At 44.5% G+C, this 21,724-nt stretch overlaps 2 protein-coding genes across 2 annotated transcripts in view; one reads left to right on the forward strand and one right to left on the reverse strand.

The window, feature by feature from the left end:
* Positions 1 to 21,724, forward strand: part of LOC141270719 (uncharacterized) — a 477,393-nt gene that overhangs the window by 114,891 nt on the left and 340,778 nt on the right. The window lies entirely within an intron of this gene.
* LOC141270771 (uncharacterized) overlaps positions 1 to 21,724 on the reverse strand; it is a 129,401-nt gene that overhangs the window by 58,463 nt on the left and 49,214 nt on the right. The window contains exon 10 of the mRNA XM_073680884.1: positions 4,360 to 4,450. Within this exon, the coding sequence (XP_073536985.1) occupies positions 4,360 to 4,450 (91 nt within the window). The remainder of the gene's footprint in view (positions 1 to 4,359; positions 4,451 to 21,724) is intronic.

The raw sequence follows: 21,724 nt of genomic DNA on the forward strand, positions 1-21,724 counted from the left end.
CCCAACAGTGTCACCAGCAAAGCACCCCCACACCATCACACCTCCTCCTCCATGCTTCACGGTGGGAACCAGGCATGTAGAGTCCATCCGTTCACCTTTTCTGTGTCGCACAAAGACACGGTGGTTGGAACCAAAGATCTCAAATTTGGACACATCAGACCAAAGCACAGATTTCCACTGGTCTAATGTCCATTCCTTGTGTGCTTTAGCCCAAACAAGTCTCTTCCGCCTGTTGCCTGTCCTTAGCAGTGGTTTCCTAGCAGCTATTTTACCATGAAGGCATGCTGCACAAAGTCTCCTCTTAACAGTTGTTGTAGAGATGTGTCTGCTGCTAGAACTCTGTGTGGCATTGACCTGGTCTCTAATCTGAGCTGCTGTTGACCTGCGATTTCTGAGGCTGGTGACTCGGATAAACTTATCCTCAGAAGCAGAGGTGACTCTTGGTCTTCCTTTCCTGGGGCGGTCCTCATGTGAGCCAGTTTCTTTGTAGCGCTTGATGTTTTTTGCAACTGCACTTGGGGACACATTCAAAGTTTGCCCAATTTTTCGGACTGACTAACCTTCATTTCTTAACCCCTTTAGAGCCCATGCCGTATTAGTACGCACATTTGCGTACCCCTGGTTCAGTGAGGGCAGCTGCGCTGAGCCCTCACTGAACCGAGCACATGTCAGCTGATTCTTACAGCTGACATGTGCCCGCAACAGCCGCGGGTGGAATCGCGATCCACCCGCGGCTGTTAACATGTTAAATGCCGCTGTCAATCTCCGACAACGACATTTAACGCGCGCTTCCGGGTTGCGCGTCATAAGCCCCGCCCACCGGCGACCTCGTCACGTGATCGCGGGTCACCGATGGGCGTGCATGACAACCTAGGGTCTGCAGCAGACGCCTGTGGATGTGATGATCTCGTCGCTATGAGCGCCACCTAGTGGTCGGCGCTCATAGCACAGGACCATTTCTGCTATATGCAGGGGATCTGCTGATCCCCTGTATGTAGCAGAGACGATCAGACAACTGCTGCTTCTAGTCTCCTATGGAGACTATTGAAGCATGCAGTAAGTGAAAAAAAAATGTTTTTAAAAATATAAAAAAAAAATAAAAGTTTAAATCACCCCCCTTTTGCCCCATTCAAAATAAAATATATAAAAAAAAAAAACACATACACATATTTGGTATCGCCGCGTTCAGAATCGCCCCATCTATCAATATAAAAAAAGAACTAATCCGATTGGTAAACGGTGTAACGAGAAAAAAATTCTAAACGCCAGAATTACGTTTTTTGGTCGCCGCAAAATTGCAATAAAATGCAATAACGGGGGCGATCAAAACATCGGATCTACCCCAAAATGTTATCAATAAAAACGTCAGCCCGGCGCGCAAAAAATAAGCCCTCACCCAGCCCCAGATCCCGAAAAATGGAGACGCTACAGGTCTCGGAAAATGGCGCTATTTTTTTTTAGTTTTTTTTTACCAAATTTTGGAATTTTTTTTCACCACTTAAATATAAAATAACCTATACATGTTTGGTGTCTACGAACTCGTAATGACCTGGAGAATAAGAATGGCAAGTCAGTTTTAGCATTCAGTGAACGTGGTAAAAAAAATAAATAAAAACAACTGTGGTATTGCACTTTTTTTGGAATTTTACCGCACTTGGAATTTTTTTCCCGTACACGATATGGTAAAACTAGTAATGGCGTTGAAAAGTACAACTTGTCCCGCAAAAAATAAGCCCTCACAAGGCCATATTGCCCAAAAAATAAAGACGCTATGGCTCTGGGAACAAGGGGAGCAAAAACGAAAATGCAAAAACGACAAAACCCAAGGTTGCGAAGGGGTTAAAGTAATGATGGCCACTCGTTTTTTCTTTACTTAGAATTTGTATTATGGCAAGAAAAAAGCAGCTAACAGTCTATTCAGTAGGACTATCAGCTGTGTATCCACCTGACTTCTGCACAACACAACTGATGGTCCCAACCCCATTTAGAAGGCAAGAAATCCCACTTATTAAACCTGACAGGGCACACCTGTGAAGTGAAAATCATTTCCGGTGACTACCTCTTGAAGCTCATCAAGAGAATGCCAAGAGTGTGCAAAGCAGTCATCAAAGCAAAAGGTGGCTACTTTGAAGAACCTAGAATATAAGACATATTTTCAGTTGTTTCACACTTTTTTGTTAAGTATATAATTCCACATGTGTTAATTCATAGTTTTGATGCCTTCCGTGTGAATGTACAATTTTCAAAGTCATGAAAATACAAAAAAATCTTTAAATGAGAAGGTGTGTCCAAACTTTTGGTCTGTACGGTACATGTCCAAAAATGTAGCAACTAGAGTAGAATCGATGTGGGGTTTATATGTATGTGAAAAACAGGTGTCAATTAAAAAAAAAATTTCTGACACACACACACCACTTAGTGAGGTAGATAGTCACATATCACAGTCTTGATTTAGGTCAATTATATTTAGTATTTTATTAAAATATAATTATTCTCAATTTCACAAAAATGAATACAAAAGAAATGCACAAATTCAGTTCAGTCATTCACTTGTGACAAGTACATTTTCTCTTACAGAAACTTAGTTCAGATTTTATTGTCTTTGAAAAATATTGTGCTGGCTTGCTGCTTTCTAGTGCATCAAGAAATTAGAAAAAAAATGTGTAATTCAAATAAAGAAAGAAAAGATGCCAGTCCATCAACACCTTCTCAGATCAATCTCACTGGCTCTGGCTCTTCTGCTGGCACCTCTCTTCTGTCTCTCTCTACTGGTCAACTGAATCTCTGCATTAGTCACAGAACACCACACTCATTTTCTTCACTTGTGTAGCTGTACAACACACACAGCCTGAAGTAATTGTCAAAAGTTTTAGAGCTTTCTCTTCCTATTGCTGAGCTATGAGCTCTGATGTCACCTCACTATCCAGAACCACCCTAAAAGTCAAATGCAATAAATCACGCTAAAATAATTTGTTGCTATAAAGGCTTCCACAGGTTATTGATGATAAATTCTGTAGCAAGTGTATAATAATGCCACAAATAATAAACCAACCTCAACCCTATTTGTAAATTTGGTGTCTGGAAAAAAAGGTGCCTATTGCAGGATGTGGTCAAACCTCAGTCATTGCAAGAAGGTGCCAAAATAGGTATACCACTGCTAGAGGCGTTCTAATAACCCTGACCACACCTGGTGAAGGATTTCACAATAATAATTCAGTTTGAGCACATTGCACTTTAGTAGTTAATATGCTAAGGTACTTCATAATATGTGATCTGTTAGAAGAAATGACAATCTGTATATCAATGTTATACCTAGATTTCCACAACCTTGAAATTACTTACCTGCAATTGGTTTGCATCGATACTATTGTATGTGACTTTACCTGCTGCTTGTACATCACCAGAGTCTAAGTCCCTCTCTCAACTCTTCACCCTTTCTTGTTTTAAAATGTTTTTACATGATTATTACTAACAAAAAATACATTTTTTATGAGCAATTTCAATATCAGTTCTTTTGCCAAGGTGAAATTATGCACTTGGTTGTTCTTAGATATATCTAATTCTCTGTGAAATATTACTCAATCATTTAAGGTGTTTTCAAATAAATAGGATTATACTGAGATAAAACATTTTTCTTATTATGTAAATCAGCTGTAAAGATCTATAGGCCAGACATAGAACTCAACAGCTCATTTACATAATAAGAAAAATGTGGATTTCACTGGAATAAGACATCAGATCACAGATCTCAAGGTATCATTTTATTCAGCTTCCTGTGGTCAGTGTGCCCATATAGACGACTTATGAGGATCGATCCTACTGATAGGTTCACTTTAAAGTGAATGCTGCCCAATCGGTTGGCAGCACGCATCAGGCACTGGATGAGCGATCTGTTTACTGTTTGTTAAAACAATTTGAAAAGCTGCTAAATTTTTAGATAGTGTGAAGTTGTGTCCAAAATTTAACATGTTTTGACATTTTCTCACAAGTCCCAGCAGCTCCTCCAAAGTGGGTAGAGTATACACAGGGCTTGGTGGTGCCCACCAAATTAATCAACAGTTATGTCACTCCAGTAGCGTAACTTAAGCCCGGCAGACATGTTTCTCCAGTCTGTCCCTGACTTGAGTACCATTTCTGGTGAATTCATTAAGTGATGTGCATCTTATCCCTCCTCACGCCTTGATTCAGACTGGGGTGCACAGAGCCTGTCTTAATGAATCAGCCCCTAAACCTTTAACCGTAAAATCCACATCAGAAGTTCCATGTGAACATACTCTGAAATACATCAACACCTAAAATTATTATACACGCCAGTGACTAATACCTGTGACTTCTCTTCATTTAGTGGTCACTACTCACCTGTGCGGTTATCTGTAGGAATCTCCTCTTTACACCGCTCATCACCCCTCACATATGTCTCTGTAGTATTAATATGGGGCAGATCTTCACCCTGAAAGAAATATTGTAAATGTCACAGACAGATGAAGACAACATCTACTGTCTATGATCAGCTTTATCCTGTCATCTCCACCAGATATAAAACATACACTGAATGGCCACATTGTGAGAAGATCCAGACAACATCTAATGTGTATGATCAGCTTTATCCTGTCATCTCCACCAGATATAAAACATACACTGAATGGCCACATTGTGAGAAGATCCAGACAACATCTACTGTCTATGATCAGCTTTATCCTGTCATCTCCACCAAGTATAAAACATACACTGAATGGCCACATTGTGAGAAGATCCAGACAACATCTAATGTCTATGATCAGCTTTATCCTGTCATCTCCACCAAGTATAAAACATACACTGAATGGCCACATTACTAGAGACACCCATCTAGTAGTGCATTGGGCCTCCAATGGCCTTCAGAACTGTAGTAATGTATGGCGTCATAGATTGCACAAGGTGTTGAGATTGTTCTCCAGGAATACTGGCCCATGCCAACAGGATAGGTTCTTTCAGTTGCCACAAATTACATGAAGGTGCTGAGATGTTCTGAACAATCAATTCTACCTCGTCCCAGAGATGCTTTATAGGATTAGGATCTGAGCGTAGACAGCTGGGAAGGGGAGAGTTACAGAGGGTCAGCCCTGCAGCTGGGCAGGGGAGAGTTACAGAGGGTCAGCCCTGCAGCTGGGCAGGGGAGAGTTACAGAGGGTCAGCCCTGCAGCTGGGCAGGGGAGAGTTACAGAGGGTCAGCCCTGCAGCTGGGCAGGAGAGAGTTACAGAGGGTCAGCCCTGCAGCTGGGCAGGGGAGAGTTACAGAGGGTCAGCCCTGCAGCTGGGCAGGGGAGAGTTACAGAGGGTCAGCCCTGCAGCTGGGCAGGGGAGAGTTACAGAGGGTCAGCCCTGCAGCTGGGCAGGGGAGAGTTACAGAGGGTCAGCCCTGCAGCTGGGCAGGGGAGAGTTACAGAGGGTCAGCCCTGCAGCTGGGCAGGGGAGAGTTACAGAGGGTCAGCCCTGCAGCTGGGCAGGGGAGAGTTACAGAGGGTCAGCCCTGCAGCTGGGCAGGGGAGAGTTACAGAGGGTCAGCCCTGCAGCTGGGCAGGGGAGAGTTACAGAGGGTCAGCCCTGCAGCTGGGCAGGGGAGAGTTATAGAGGGTCAGCCCTGCAGCTGGGCAGGGGAGAGTTACAGAGGGTCAGCCCTGCAGCTGGGCAGGGGAGAGTTACAGAGGGTCAGCCCTGCAGCTGGGCAGGAGAGTTACACAGGGTCAGCCCTGCAGCCGGGCAAGGGAGAGTTACAGAGGGTCAGCCCTGCAGCTGGGCAGGGGAGAGTTACAGAGGGTCGGCACTGCAGCTGGGAAGGGGAGAGTTACAGAGGGTCAGCCCTGCAGCTGGGCAGGGGAGAGTTACAGAGGGTCAGCCCAGCAGCTGGGCAGGGGAGAGTTACAGAGGGTCAGCCCTGCAGCAGAGGGGAGTCTTGGGAGATGTTTCTAGGTGGTTCACTGTATATACAATAGACTTTAGTTGTGCATGCTTTCTATGTGGGGCTCTGTAGACTGAGGCCTTGTAAGCATATACTGCTCATTGTTAGTTCTTGAGACAGGATATTACCGTATTTTTCGGACTATAAGACGCACCTTTTTCCTCCAAAATTTTGGAGGAAAGTGGGGGGTGCGTCTTATAGTCCGAATACTATATACCTATATACTATTGCTGTGCGTGGTCGGAGGGCTGGGGGGAGCGGCAGCGTGGGATCAGCGAACCACAGGAGGAAGCAGCCGCCTGCTGCAGCCTACACTGTGTCCGCTACTAAAGAAAATGAATATTCCCTGCTCCCTACGCCCACACTGAAGCCACAGCATGGCTCCTGCTGCTGCTCTGCGGTCATTGTGCCCACTATTAAAGCTCATACATATTCCCTACAACCCACTCCCATGGGTTGTAGTGAATATCCATGGTCTTTAATAGCAGGCACACTGACCGCAGAGCGGCACCAGGAGCCGCGCTGCAGTACAGTGTGCGCACTATTGAAGAGACTGAATGGTCACTGCTCCCCATGCACAGAGTCCCGGCACCGGGAGCAGTGACTATTCCGGCACAGCACTTCACTGTGTGAGAGCGCATGGCAGGGATGCCATACGCGCCCTGCCATGCGTGGCTCACACAGTGAGAGTGTCGGCAATAGAGCGGGACAGCCCTGGAGGAGAGAGGAGGTGAGTATGATTGTTCATATTTTTCGTGGGCAGCGTGATGAAGGCTCAAGGGGTACCATGCATACCAGGATGGGGGCTCAAGGAGTGCCATGCATACCAGGATGGGGGCTCAAGGAGTGCTATGCATGCCAGGATGGGGGCTCAAGGGGTGCCATGAATGCCAGGATGTGGGCTCAAGGGGTGCCATGAGTGCCAGGATGGGGGCTCAAGGAGTGCCATGCGTGCCAGGATGGGGGCTCAAGGGGTGCCATGCGTGCCAGGATGGGGGCTCAAGGGGTGCCATTGTTCGCCAGGATGGGGGCTCAAGGGGTGCCATGCGTACCAGGATGGGGGATCAAGGGGTGCCATGCGTACCAGGATGGGGGATCAAGGGGTGCCATGCGTACCAGGATGGGGGATCAAAGGGTGCCATGTGTACTAGGATGGGGGATCAAAGGGAGCCATGCATACCAGGATGGGGATGAGGGCCACGTAAACCAGGAAGGAGGGGCCATACATTCCAGGATGGAGTATATTAACAGAATTGGGGGACATTACCCCAATACCGGTGTCAGCAGCAGACCCCCTCCCCCATAACAGTGCATCATGGCCACATTTTTTGCTTACATTTTTTTTTCCTAATTTCCTCCTCTAAAACCTAGGTGCGTCTTATGGTCCAGTGCGTTTTATAGTCCGAAAAATACAGTAAGTATGCAGTAAAATCTGGAATAATTGGAGAGGTTTAGTCTATAAAATGGGAGCTAATAGAGCCTAGTTGTAGACAAAGTTAAAGTAAGAAAGAAGTGAAAAACTGAGAAGCAAGAAGGCCTGTCTAGGGGATGTGTACCAAGAAAGGATGAGGATAGTGTTCTTCTAAACTGACAACTGATAAGTGGCTGAGAAACTGGAGTACAGCGGGCAGGACTTGGGACCAGATCAGAGATCCAGTAAGGAAGTAGAGAAAGCAACTCTAGTGGTTCTAAGCGGGAGATCCAGAAATGTTGGCGCTTGTGGGGACCCTGAGATGACAAGGGCAGAGGTAAACTATAACCCTGACTTGGAGTTTACAAAAATCTAGATAGCCAAGACAGGACATGGATTGTACAGAGAAAGTGGTCTGCATGGAAAAGAGTCAAGGAAAGTGTTATCAGGAAAGATGGAGGGCAGTGAAAATAACTTGTTGTAACTACTAGGAACTGTATAATTTACATACTTCTCTTGAAAACAGAACATTTTATTAACAAGTCATGTATTTCCTATTCTCCTTGTCTCTCTCTCTCATACATTCACTACTCACAAAAAGTTAGGGATATTTGGCTTTTGGGCAAAATTTCAGGAAGAACCTAAAATGCACTGTAACCTTTTCAGGTGAACTTAATGTGACCTTCTCTAAAGTTTTGAATGCACATGTCCAACTGTTCAATGTTTCAGTACTTTTTGCACAACTTGCTGTTCTCTAAAAAGGAGCTTAATGGCAAAATTCACAACATGTGTTTGATCCATTAATCAGCTAATAATTTTCGGCGTTTCAAATAGATTTGGTATTAACCAGTCCTCCTCATCATGTTGTTTACATTTTGACATCATGAGACCAAGAAGACACCTAACAATTGATCAACAGTACCTCGCCTTTGCGAGGCTTCAAGCAGGATGTTTTCAGACAGAAGTGGCCACTGACCTTAGGGTGTCACGGCAGGGCTGTGGAGTTGGAGTCGGGAGTCGGTGTCCATTTTGGTGGAGTCGGAATCGGAGTCGGTATAATATGGACCGACTCCAACTCCTAAAATATATAGTAAATTGAGTACAGTAGTTCAATGCAGTTTGTGGGGAATATTTTTTTCATAAGAATTTGGGAAAGTTATGAAATGTCCTATAGATGTCTGTCCTATTCCTGATCTAAGGGTCTAGACTTTTAGCTGAGATGAATCTGTGCTATAGTAAATTTATCACTTAAACATGAGCCATGTATGAGGGAGTCGGAGTCGTAGAGTCGGAGTTGGTGTCATGGAAATTGAGGAGTCGGAGTTAGAGGTTTGGCTTACCGACTCCACAGCCCTGTGTCACAGAGTCATCAGCAGGTTGCAACAGAGATGCAGAGACTGGAAGAGTCACAGAAAGGCAAAGAGGTGGACGTCCTTTGACCACATCCCACACTGATGACCGCTTCATTGTGAACAATGCCCTTCAGAAAAGGATAATGATGCCACACAACTCCAGGCACATTTAAGGGAGGTGAGAGGCACCCAAGTGTCACGTCAGACCATACAACCGTTTACATCACCGTGGCCTCCGTACTAGATGACCTGCAAGTGTACCTGACCACACCACCAGGCACAGGAGTCACTGAGCATTTACGCTGGACGAATACACGTATATTACTTACTGGTAATGTGATTTTTCGGAACCATGACAGCACCATACAATGCGAGAGGGGATCCGCCCTTCAAGGACAGGAAACCTTCAAGATAAAAAGGGGGTGGTGCCTTTCTCCGCCTCAGTAGGTTTACAGAGCATGAGAGGACTTCCCGGTTAGTGTACAACATATATAATTATCTTCACTCTTTAAATCGAGGTGAAATAACAAAAGGAACCCACCAACCAAAAGGGTGAGTATCTTTGAGAAAACAAAAAAAAGGGAGGTAATATTAGGGTGCAGTCATGGTTCCGAAAAAAACACACTACTGGTAAGTAATACATGCGTTTTTCTGTCACCTTGACAGCACCATACAACGAGATAATTACAGAGAATGTATGTGCATCAGGGAGAGACCACAGCCTGTAGAACTCTTCTACCAAACGTGAGGTCAGAGAAAGCAGATAGATCCAGCCTGTAGTGATTATAAAAGGTAGAGGGGGACGACCATGTTGCGGCCTTACATATTTCTACTCCTGATCTTTCCGTCCAGGATGTTGCCATCGCTCTTGTAGAGTGGGCTGTTAGATTTTCTGGAGCTGGTTTACCTGCCCCTAGGTAGGCCATCCCGATGGCTTCTCTTATCCACCTAGATAAAGTACTTTTCGAGACCTTCCACCCTTTTCTAGGACCCTGAAAGGAGGTGAACAGAGCCCTATCCTTCCTCCAGGAATCTGTGGATGCAAGATACTGCAAAAGGCACCTTCTAACATCTAAAGTGTGAAATTTTTGTTCCTTTCTATTCCTAGGGTTAGGACAGAAGGAGGGCAAGGAGATTTCTTGGGATCTATGAAATTTAGTCACTACTTTAGGCAAAAAGGCTGGGTCTGTTTTTAAAATTACTCTATCTTCTAGTATCGGGGAGATCTGCTGATAGGGCCTATATCTCACCTAGTCTACGGGCAGATGTTAAACGGGCTCAAAGGGAGCTTCCGTTAGGGCATTCAACAGTAAGTTTAAATACCATGGGGGGGGGGAATCTTGCCCCCGGGATTGGTTTAGGTCTAACACATGCCTTGATAAACCTTGTCACCCACATATTCCCTGCTAGACTGCAGTTATAAAGTGCCCCGAGGGCCGAAACCTGAACCTTCAGGGTACTAACGGAAAGCCCCCGTTCCCGCCTCTTCTGGAGGAAGTCTAACACAGCTTTAATGGGTACCTTCACTTCTGGAGAGGACCCCGCGGACGACATACATTTTTTCCCATGTTCTACCGTATATTTTTGTAATAGTCGGCTTCCTACTACCCAATAGGGTGGAAACCAAACCTGAAGAGAATCCCTTACCTTCTAACAATGACCTCTCAAGTTCCAGGCTGCTAAATGCATGCCTGTCACTTGAGGGTGGAATATGGGTCCTGGATCTCCAGAAGGACCCAGGGCTCTGTGACAGACATCCTTGTTAGCCAGAAGAACCAAGGTCTCTTGAGCCAGAAGGGGGATATCAGAAGCACCCTTGCTCTGTCCTGTCAGATTTTTCTCAACACTGCTGGTATCAGACAAACTGGAGGGAAGGCATATGCGAGATGAAAGTCCCAGTTGATCAGGAACGAGTCTACCGCCTGAGGATTTTCTCTCGGGTTGACAGAGCAAAACCTTCCCAGCTTCCCGTTTAGCCTGGTGGCAAAAAGATCCATCTCTGGACGGCCCAATCTGTCCACAATCTGTTTTAACACTGACATTTTCAGGGACCATTCCCCCTGTTGAAGCTGTCTGCAGCTCAGGTAGTTGGCTTTAGTACTGCACTTCCCTTTGAGGTGTAAGGCAGATAGTGCCTGAAAAGATGTCTCTGCTAGGGAGAATATCCGACCTGCAATTTGCATCAGGGTTTTGGAGCGAGTGCTCCCCTGATGATTTCCATAAGACACCATAACTTGGTTATCGGAGTGTACCATCACCTGGTGACCCTGGAGGAGGGGCAGAAACCTGTTCAGCGCATGTTCTACCTCCAGAAGTTCCCACGAATTGGAAGAACCCATGCTCTCCTCCCATGACCATGTGTCCTGAATTACGTGGTCGACCAGATGGGCCCCCCACCCTCTGGGACTGGCGTCTGTGGTGATTACTTTGGTGATATTGGAAATCCATGGTACCCCCTCCTGACTTGAGCCTACCGCTAACCACCACCGAAGAGAGAGAACAACCTCCCGTGAGAGACTGAGATAGCCTTCCAGATTCCCATGCAGGGTTTTCTCCTGTCTTAGAATGTCCCACTGTAACTGCCGTGTATGGACTTGGGCCCACTTTACCACCGGAATGCAGGAGGTGAGGGAGCCGAGCAGGGACATTGCATTCCTGAGGGTCATCGAAGGTTTTTGTATCGCCCCAGAAATCAGACTCATTAATTTTTCTTTTTTCTGATCTGGCAACCGACACTCCTGACGGTCTTAATCTAGTACGAAGAGAAAATAGTGGGCACTCCGTGTAGCTAGGGTGGTGCACGTGGAAAACAATGTCTGTAGGAAAAGCAAATCCCGGCACTCACGTGTTGATGATTAGTTTGTTTATTCCACAACTCACAAAAAGATGTTTCAGCCTGTCCAAGGCTTTTTTCAAATGAAAATTGACAATTGAAAAAAGCCTTGGACAGGCTGAAACGTCTTTTTGTGAGATGTGGAATAAACAAACTAATCATCAACACGTGAGTGCAGGGATTTGCTTTTCCTTAATCTAGTACGAGTCCTAAGAAAATTTGAGATTTTTGAGGGTTTCATTTTGATTTCTCCAGGTTTAAACACCAGCCCAAGTTCTTTACTATGGTGGAAATCTCCCTTTATTTGATCCTGGCAATAATTGTATGAACTTCCAACTATGAGGAAGTAATCCAGTTAAGAAATAATTAACCTGTTCTCCTCTCTTAGGTGGGCAGTGACTGCCGCTATTAATTTTGTGAACACCCGAGGTGCTACCGCCAACCCGAAGGGAAGGGCCCTGTACTGGAAGTGCCTCCTGACCCCCCTTATCGATACTGTCATCCTGAGGTACTTTTGGAAACTCGCATGTACTGGGACATGGTAATATGCGTCCTTTAAATCTAGAATATTAGTTTTATCGTTGATTTCATTGACTCCATCTTGAATTTTGAAATTTTCAAATATTTATTTAGGCGTTTTAGATTTATTATAGTCCTGTAGGAATTGCCGTTTTGTTTTCTTTAATAAAAAACAGGGGAGAATAGAATCCTTTCCCCTCCTGTTCCGGCGGTACTTCCAGGAGGACATTTTTCTCCAGGAAATTTAAGTTTTTTGTCTCCAGTGCCAGCTGTTCCGACGGGAATTTCCTTGGAGTCGTCATCATAAACCTGTCCTGAGGGGCTTTTAGAAACTCCAGGGTCAATCCTGATCTTATCAGTCCGAGCATCCAGACACTGGAGGATATTTTTTCTCAGGCTGGAAGGAAGAGGGAGAGCCTTCCTCCCACCCGGGAAATCAAGCCATTTGGGGGGGAGGGGGGTCTCTTGCTCTCCGGGGAGGGACCTCCAAAGAGGAACCCTCTCTGTTTCCTAGGTCGATCCTCCCAGTTGTCCTGATCCCTAAACATCCTCTTTTTATTGAATTTCTTCCTCTGAAATGGCTGCTTGAAGGAATAAAAGGGGGTTTTGGAAAAACCTTTTTTACTTAACCCCTGCATTTTCCAGGACGTTGTCCAGGGCAGAGCCAAATAGATATTCCCATTCGCAAGGAAGAGAACACAATTTCGCCTTTGCTTGCAAGTCCCCAGGCCACCATTTTAACCAGACCGCTCTGCGACCTCAGTTTGATAAGGCTGCTGATCTGGCCGCCAGCCTCGCTGAATTGGCTGAGGCATCTGATAGGAAGGCAGCTGCGCCCTTCATTACCGGGACTGCCTCTAGTATGGATTCCCAGGGCGCCTCACACTTCAACTGATCTTCTAATTTATTTAGACAGACCATTAAAGACCTGGCTGTACATGTCACCGCTATAGCGGGTTACAATGCTATGGCTGCTGCCTCCCATGTTCCTTTCAGGAAGGTATCGATTTTCCTATCTAAGGGATCTTTTAGCATCCCTAAGTCCCCAAAGGGAAGGGCCGACTTGCTTGAGGCTTTTGATATGGCCTCATGCAATTTGGGTGCTTTACCCCAAGAAGTTGTTGCTTCCGCCTCAAAGGGGTACTTTCCTCTTAAAGGCGGAAGGAAGGGGACCCTTTTTCTCCCGTTTTTCCCATTCTTTGTTAATAAGTTTCTGAACCCTTTCATTAACAGGGAAGTTTTTATGTTTCCTTTGGTCCAGAGTCCCAAACATAATATCTTAAGTGGACTTTTTTGTTTCACGCTCAACAAGCCCCATGGTAGATCTTACGGCTTTCACTAGGTTATCTACCTCATCCAGTGGGAAGCAATGGCCGGATCCCTAGTTACTCTCAGAGGAGGAAGAGTTTGCATCAGAATCCTGTACAATTCCCTCCTCTGACTCAGAGCCTGATAACAAGAGGGATTCTTTACGTTGTGTGGTTCTTTCTGAGTGGCATCTCAACGTGTTCTCTATCTTTGTTTTTATAAGGGACCTCAGACTGGATGAAAGATTAACATTCTCCTCAGCTATTGTTTCCTCAATACTTGACTTGACATAGCCTCTTAAGCACAGATTTTATTCAATTCCTGAATACACAAGGCACAGGCCTTGTGGCTTGACTTGGATAAACATTTCTTAGGGACCTCCTACCATAAGGGAGAGCCAGCAGTGAAAAAAAAATATAGAGAGGGAAACAAAATAGCAAAAGGAACAACATTAACCAATTGCACTTTCACGTGGATCACTCACCACTCAGAAGATACAAGGGGCTACCGGAACAGGAGGCAGAATATCATCCGAAATCTCTTCTCTTGAGACTGTGGAATCCTAAATTCTGCTGGAGCTGTGGCGACTTCGGGACTCCCTGGTCCTGTGTCCCCCGCCTGAGCAACCACCACTCCGTGGTTGTTGACTTTCTTGCGTTGAGTGCGTCGTCGTCTTGTCCCAAACTGGGACTGCTGCTGTAGCTCCGACTCCTGCATTATCAGCTACTGTTGCGGCTGGTCCCGCGGCTGTGTGAGGGAGGGCTGTTGTGACAGCATTTCCTCCAGGGGATTAGCTGGCCGGCGTACTCATACTGGCACCGCTCCCCCAGGTCAGGTGACGGGTCCCGGGCGCGTCATCAGAGTATGATTTCCGGTTCGCAGATGCGACTTCTGGACCACGCTCCATGACTCCCACGCCTGGACGCGAGGCTGCCGGCCACCTTGCTGTGAAGGCGCTGCAGCCTACGCACTGTCCAACAGACAGAACCCCATCTGGCTCCGTGTGGTGAAGCTGCAACAGAGGCTGTGCCCTGCTGGAACACAGATGGCCCAGGTCTGGGAAATCTTCATTCTTCTTTCGCCACCGTATCCGGAGGCTCCCCCGTCAAGAACAGGAAACCACTGAGGCGGAGAGAGTCGCCGCCCTTTTTATCTTGAAGGTTTCAGGTCCTTGAAGGACAGATCCCCTCTCTCAATGCATGGTGCTATCATGGTGACAGAAAAAATGATAATTACTTACCGGTAATTTGATTTTCCTGAAACCCATGACAGCAGCATAAGAGAGAGTAGGATCCCCCCTATTACCGGACAGGAAGCCCTGAGCCCAAAATAATAAGGCAACTCCCATTTCCTCCTTCAATGTGGTTTCCAGGAGTCAAGAGTCACCCAATTCATCATCATTCTTATTTATACATTCACTCAAGCCCATTCTTCATTGTGAGAAGATTAAGAACCATCAACCAAAAGCCAGAGGGAGGGAAAATTAGGGTGCTGTCATGGGTTTCAGGAAAATCAAATTACCGGTAAGTAATTATTTTTCCCTTCCTCCATGACAGCACCATACGAGAGACGATAGCAACGGAATCCTTCAATAGGGAGGGAGAGCCCTGTAGGATCTTACACCTGAAGAAAGGTCCCCGGAATATCCTAGTTCAAAGGATAGTGCTTCAAGAAGGAAAATTGTGAAAGTTTTTGCTGTCAATCAACATAATGTCTATCGATTTGGAGCTTTAACCAAAGGCACCAACAAGAGTAAAAAGGATTTTTGCAACACTCTTTCCTCTTTATCTCCCAGAGAAGGTCTATATTTAGAGACTTCACTTATATGCATGGCTGAATATGTTTCGCAGATTTGATTAGATATTCTGTTCTCATTAAATCATCTAACCAACAACTGAAGTATACAGTACAAACCAAAAGTTTGGACACACCTTCTCATTTAAAGATTTTTCTGTATTTTCATAACTATGAAAATTGTACATTCACGCTGAAGGCATCAAAACTATTAATTAACACATTTGGAATTATATACTTAACAAAAAAGTGTGAAACAACTGAAAATATGTCTTATATTCTAGGTTCTTCAAAGTAGCCACCTTTTGCTTTGATGACGGCTTTGCACACTCTTGATGAGCTTCAAAAGGTAGTCACCGGAAATGGTCTTCCAACAATCTTGAAGGAGTTCCCAGAGATGCTTAGCACTTGTTGGCCCTTTTGCCTTCACTCTGCGGTCCAGCTCACCCCAAACCATCTCGATTGAGTTCAGCTCTAGTGACTGTGGAGGCCAGGTCATCTGGTGTAGCACCCGATCACTCTCCTTCTTGGTCAAATAGCCCTTACACAGCCTGGAGGTGTGTTTGGGGTCATTGTCCTGTTGAAAAATAAATGATGGTCCAACTAAACGCAAACCTGATGGAATAGCATGCCGCTGCAAGATGCTGTGGTAGCCATGCTGGTTCAGCATGCCTTCAATTTTGAATAAATCCCCAACAGTGTCACCAGCAAAGCACCCTCACACCTCCTCCTCCATGATTCACGGTGGGAAGCAGGCATGTAGAGTCCATCCGTTCACCTTTTCTACGTCGCACAAAGACACGGTGGTTGGAACCAAAGATCTCAAATTTGGATTCATCAGACCAAAGCACAGATTTCCACTGGTCTAATGTCCATTCCTTGTGTTCTTTAGCCCAAACAAGTCTCTTCTGCTTGTTGCCTGTCCTTAGCAGTGGTTTCCCACAGCTATTTTACCATGAAGGCCTGCTGCACAAAGTCTCCTCTTAACAGTTGTTGAAGAGATGTGTCTGCTGCTAAAACTCTGTGTGGCATTGACCTGGTCTCTAATCTGAGCTGCTGTTAACCTGCGATTTCTGAGGCTGGTGATTCGGATAAACTTATCCTCAGAAGCAGAGGTGACTCTTGGTCTTCCTTTCCTGGGGCGGTCCTCATGTGAGCCAGTTTCTTTGTAGCGCTTCATGGTTTTTGCAACTGCACTTGGGGACACTTTCAAAGTTTTCCCGATTTTTCGGACTGACTGACTTCATTTCTTAAAAGTATTGATGGCCACTCGTTTTCTTTACTTAGCTGCTTTTTTCTTGCCATAATACAAATTCTAGTCTAGTCTATTCAGTACGACTATCAGCTGTGTATCCACCAGACTACTGCACAACACAACTGATGGTCCCAACCCCATTTATAAGGCAAGAAGTCCCACTTATTAAACCTGACAGGGCACACCTGTGAAGTGAAAACCATTTCCGGTGACTACCTCTTGAAGCTCATCAAGAGAATGTCAAGAGTGTGCAAAGCAGTCATCAAAGCAAAAGGTGGCTACTTTGAAGAACCTAGAATATAAGACATATTTTCAGTTGTTTCACACTTTTTTGTTAAGTATATCATTTCACATGTGTTAATTCATAGTTTTGATGCCTTCAGTGTGAATGTACAATTTTCATAGCCATGAAAATACAGAAAAATCTTTAAATGAGAAGGTGTGTCCAAACTTTTGGTCTGTACTGTATAAGAACTGGTACTAAGACTCAGCGTGTTAATAAAAGCAGAAGTTAATAGATTCAGGGAACCTGGTAAACTTAACAAGGCTTCGACTAGTGTTTCTACCTTAATATTGTTAGCATTTTCAATTGAAGGCCCCCCTTAAGGCCAAGATCTGGGCCGGAAGAAACCTTTCTAGGGTAAATGATCACATAATTGTTAAAAACTACCCAACTCTATGTTATCAAGAGTAGATAGAGCATCTCAGATTACCAAATTGGGGTTCCAAAAACCAGCAGAAATATTTAGTACTTGATATCTTTTAGGGTGTAACATTAAGTCCCCCCAAGAAATGTATTTAAGCCGAATGGATGCTTATAGTTCGAGATTTCCATCCTAGGGAGTGTCTGGCTACCACAATCTAGCCAAGTATCAAGAGCTGCTACAACTAGAAAGGGAAAAACACAGATCTGAGCTATTTCAAAAAGAAAAGCCACAATCCACCGTTCATGCAGGGATGATAGTATTTACGCTATTCTCCTATAATAGCATAAATTCTGCAACTTAAATGGATGTTAATAATATAATCCAACCATGGAGATTGTTAGATGAAAATAGTTCAAATGCAAAATAGTTTAATTTTGAAGCAAACTAAGTAAACCAAGTGATAACCATCATCTCTGATACACTTTTTTTTGTCCCGAAGCAACTCATTCAGAGAGATATAGATCTCTTATGGTATTGGTCAAATCTCCGATGGTCTTAACCTAAGGTATTAGCATCCCGTCCTGTTAAACATGTACCTTAAGTACGTATCATCCTGTGCTTGAGTAATAATCAGAACGGGCTTACCTCAGTGTGAAGGTGTTCGTATTAACTAGCAAAGATGCTTCTCCTTCGCCACAGGAGTCTCACCGGTATGGGGACATTTTAACTCATCCATTGATTCCTCCTTTTATAGGTTTATTGCAGAGTTGCCATCTTATCATTCCAACAACACACAGACTGGATATTTAACCAACTTGCCACTTAGTTGAATCTACCAGTTTATGACTTCAATTCCAAGAATATTTATTGTGTAATATGGCTCCATTGACTTAATTTCCAATTAGTTCATCTTCCCCACTTTTAACTGGGAGGATACACTGGTCTTGAAATAATTTGACCAGATCCGGTATAATCATGTCTGTCGGGCAACTCCATTAGGAGAATGGACTGGGATATTTACTGGTTTGTCAGTCCAATACCGGCGAGTCCAACTCGTACCTCCGTTTGGAGGGAAGACCGGTATTGCTGCCCGCTCATCACAATCAAGTTTATCTTATCATTCCAAATCAGGAGGGTAGATTAAGGCAATTTGAGTCCAGCTCGCACTTCCCTTAGGAAGGCCGACCGTTTATAATGCTACTTCGCACAATAAAGTTTATCTTACCATTCTATACTAGGAGTGTAGATTGGGGCAATTGGTGTTTTATTAACTTCCCCACCGATGAGTCCAACTCCTACCTCCCTTAGGAGGTCAGACCGGTATAGTGCCACCCCCTCTTGGCACAATCAAGTTTGTTATCACTCTATACCAGGAGGGTAGATTGGGGCAAATGTTGGTTTTTTAGCTCCCCCCCACCGGTGATTACTATTCGCAGCACATCTTACCATTCCCTATCAGGGGGATATGGGGTATAGAGAGTTTAATCACTTAACGTCCAAAAGGTCATTCGAAGACTCCAGGTAGGAGTTTTAACTGGACTTACAGTGGTTTCATTAAGGGGAATCTGTCACCCACTGGGAGATTTGAGACCTCTAATATGGGCATACAGGTTATAGAAAAGTAAATCTACACATACCTGTATAGCCCATAGTAGAGGTTTGATTGCAGAGAAATCTGCTTTTATTAATTCCGTTTTGCACAGGCTTGGCATCCCCCGGACGCCAAGAAGTTCCCGCCTATCTGTTTATTATTCCCCGAAATCCCTGCCTTTATGCTTAGTTATCATATCCCCCCCTCCCCTGCATGTCACAAGGCCCTGTGACATGCAATGTGCTCCCTGATTTCCCGGGCATGCACATAGCACCGCTCACATAGACGACGCTTTGTTCCCTCCCGGCCCAGTTTGCCTGAGCACTGAGCCGCCGGGTTCTATTGCGCAGGCGCCGGGGATTCACTGTCACTATGTGTGGTCAGTATAATGGACTAGCACATGACTTATTCCTTCCAAAGACCATACTAAAGACCAGGGGGCACTCATTACAGGTGGAAGAAAGGCGATTCCGGCACCTAAACAGGAAAGGGTTCTTTACAGTCAGAGCAGTCAGACTGTGGAATGCCCTACCACAAGAGGTAGTGATGGCAGACAATAACAGCTTTCAAAAAAAAAAAGGTCTGGATGATTTCCTCGGTACAGGTAACATTGTGGGTTACAGTTAAATTAGACAAAATATCACACATATAGTAGTAAATTTGATCCAGGGTTATTGTACTGATCGCCTTTTCTCTGGGTCAAGAAGGAATTTTTCCCTGTGATGCAAATTGGCTGAATTTGTCCTGGGGTTTTTGCCTTCTTCTGGATCAACAGATTTAGGCATAGATATTTTAGTAATACCATTATTAGAATCATAAGAGTAATACAAAATATAAAACTAATCAAAAAATTATAAACTGGTTCATTTGTAATTGTAATAGTGCAGTAATAATAAAAATGATAATACATTTGTGAGGCCTAGTCCCAGTAAGTTAGTGTTAGTGTAGATGTTAAATTCAGACTAGTTCAATATGCTATTCAAGTATAAGGGATTGACTGGACCTGTTACTCAGAAGCTATCCTTTGGACTGTATTTAATAGAATCACCCCAGACCGAGGGCATTGTCCAGAAAACCTCCTTACCAATATTATTAATATTGCTAGTAAAGGGTAGTGAAGCTTTGAGATCTTAGTGAAAACATCTCTACAAGCCCCAAGTTGCCTGGCTAACTAGGCAACCCACCTTGAGGAAGACAGCTGAAGAAAATCGTAGACCTAACGTGGCAGGCTCTTCCGCAACTATGAAGCGGTCTGAAAAACCTTCAGGCTGGCCAACAAGAGACATAAGATAGACCTGAATTGGCATGAGGCCTAGCCATGAGGCTCAATACAAAAGCCATGAGGCTCAATACACAATTCATGAGGCTCACCAAACAAATGTAGGTAGGTACGGAATCATTAAATGTAGATTATTCCAAATTGATGTTAGCAATTCAGAGCCCAACTGGGCCCCGGCTCACTGCCATTCTAACTAGAGGTTGCTATAAAACACAGCATAGTGTTCCAGGATTCACAGCTGCTCAAGCCGTGTGCTCCAGGCTCCTACATCCTTGAGGACAGGAAACCACATTGAAGGTGGAAGTGGGAGTTTTTTATATTTTGTGCTCAGGGCTTAATGTCCGGTCATAGGGGCGGATCTTACTCTTTCGTATGGTGCTATCATGGGGGAAGGGAAAAACATAATGAATCCAGTCATTGTGCTTCTGCACTAACAACACAGGCCTAATTTCATCTTCATGGACTACAATGCTCCAGCTCATCGAGGTCGCATCATTAGGGAACTGCTGCTGGAGACTGGGGTCCCTCAAATGGAGTGGCCTATGGGATCAGCTGAATCGCCATGTAGAGGCTCATAACTCTGGACCACAGAACCTCAATGATCTGAAGGCCGCTCTTCTAGAAGAGTGGGACGCCATGCCTCAGCAGACAACTCAACTTGTGAACAGCATGAGACGTCGTTGTTAAGCTGCAATTAATGCTCAAGGCCACATGACAAGTTATTCAGACTGACATTTTGTGGGAGGTATACCCATGACTACTGTTGGCTTTTGTTTCAATAAATTGTTTGAGATGAGGAAATCACCATTGCATGCTTCTACTTAAATGCCCTACTTCCATGATAAAATATCACTGTAGCAGGAACTTTTTATGTTTTCCATAAATTTCACCCGAAAGCCAAATATCCCTAACTTTTTGTGAGTAGTGTATGATTAATAATTATTTTATTTTTTAAAATATAATTCAGTATATTTTCATAATATGGACTGTAATCTTACTTTTCTATAATGTGGGATTTCTGTGTCACCTTATAGTATTCAGCCAAAAAGGGAGACATCTACAGAAGGTAACATAACCCACAACCTGAGGAACCCATTTCACTAGTGCCTGGGTCACAATAAGACACCTTGGCCCAAGCAACCCTTACATTGGAAGCGATCCAGGACTACATGACAAGAGTAGTGTATTCATGGTATGGGTCGATATCCTTGTACCAGGGTAAAAAGCTGCCATGGAGGGACGAATTTCATCGGTCACAATACTTAGGTAAGTCCTAGTGTCAAAACATCCATCCACAGGCATCAGCGGACCCTGAATGTGCAAAAAAAACGATTCTCCTTTTCCTTTCTGTAGGTCAGCAATGACACTGGAACTGGTCACTGCTGCTATCGCCCATCTGTTCTAAGGAATGATGGCTGCATTCACACACATTAGTTGAACACTAGCGCAGTATTCAGCTGCAGTCTGTATAACTGCACCACATGTTCTCACAACTATTGTTCACATTTTCCTTCATACGTGGTTTATATCCATGGGATCTAATATCACTGGATACTTTTCACTGATCATATTCTCAGTATAATCTTCACATCATTGCATGTAAAAACTGCATAACGTTGGCAATTTTTTAATTTACTTGTGCTGTAACAATGTTAGAAGTAATTCTGATTGCCCAATGTTCCCATTCTGAAAACTGATCACTCCGATTTATGCTGCACTCCACGGTCATGTGTCTAAAAAGTTTCAGATGGGATTGTGAAAAGGTGTGTAATAAATTGGTCATTCAGTGTATAATAC

The sequence above is a fragment of the Phyllobates terribilis genome, unplaced genomic scaffold (genome assembly GCF_046119375.1).
Source record: "Phyllobates terribilis strain yellow unplaced genomic scaffold, ASM4611937v1 Scaffold_5__5_contigs__length_657084704, whole genome shotgun sequence".
In the NCBI taxonomy this organism is placed as follows: domain Eukaryota; kingdom Metazoa; phylum Chordata; class Amphibia; order Anura; family Dendrobatidae; genus Phyllobates; species Phyllobates terribilis.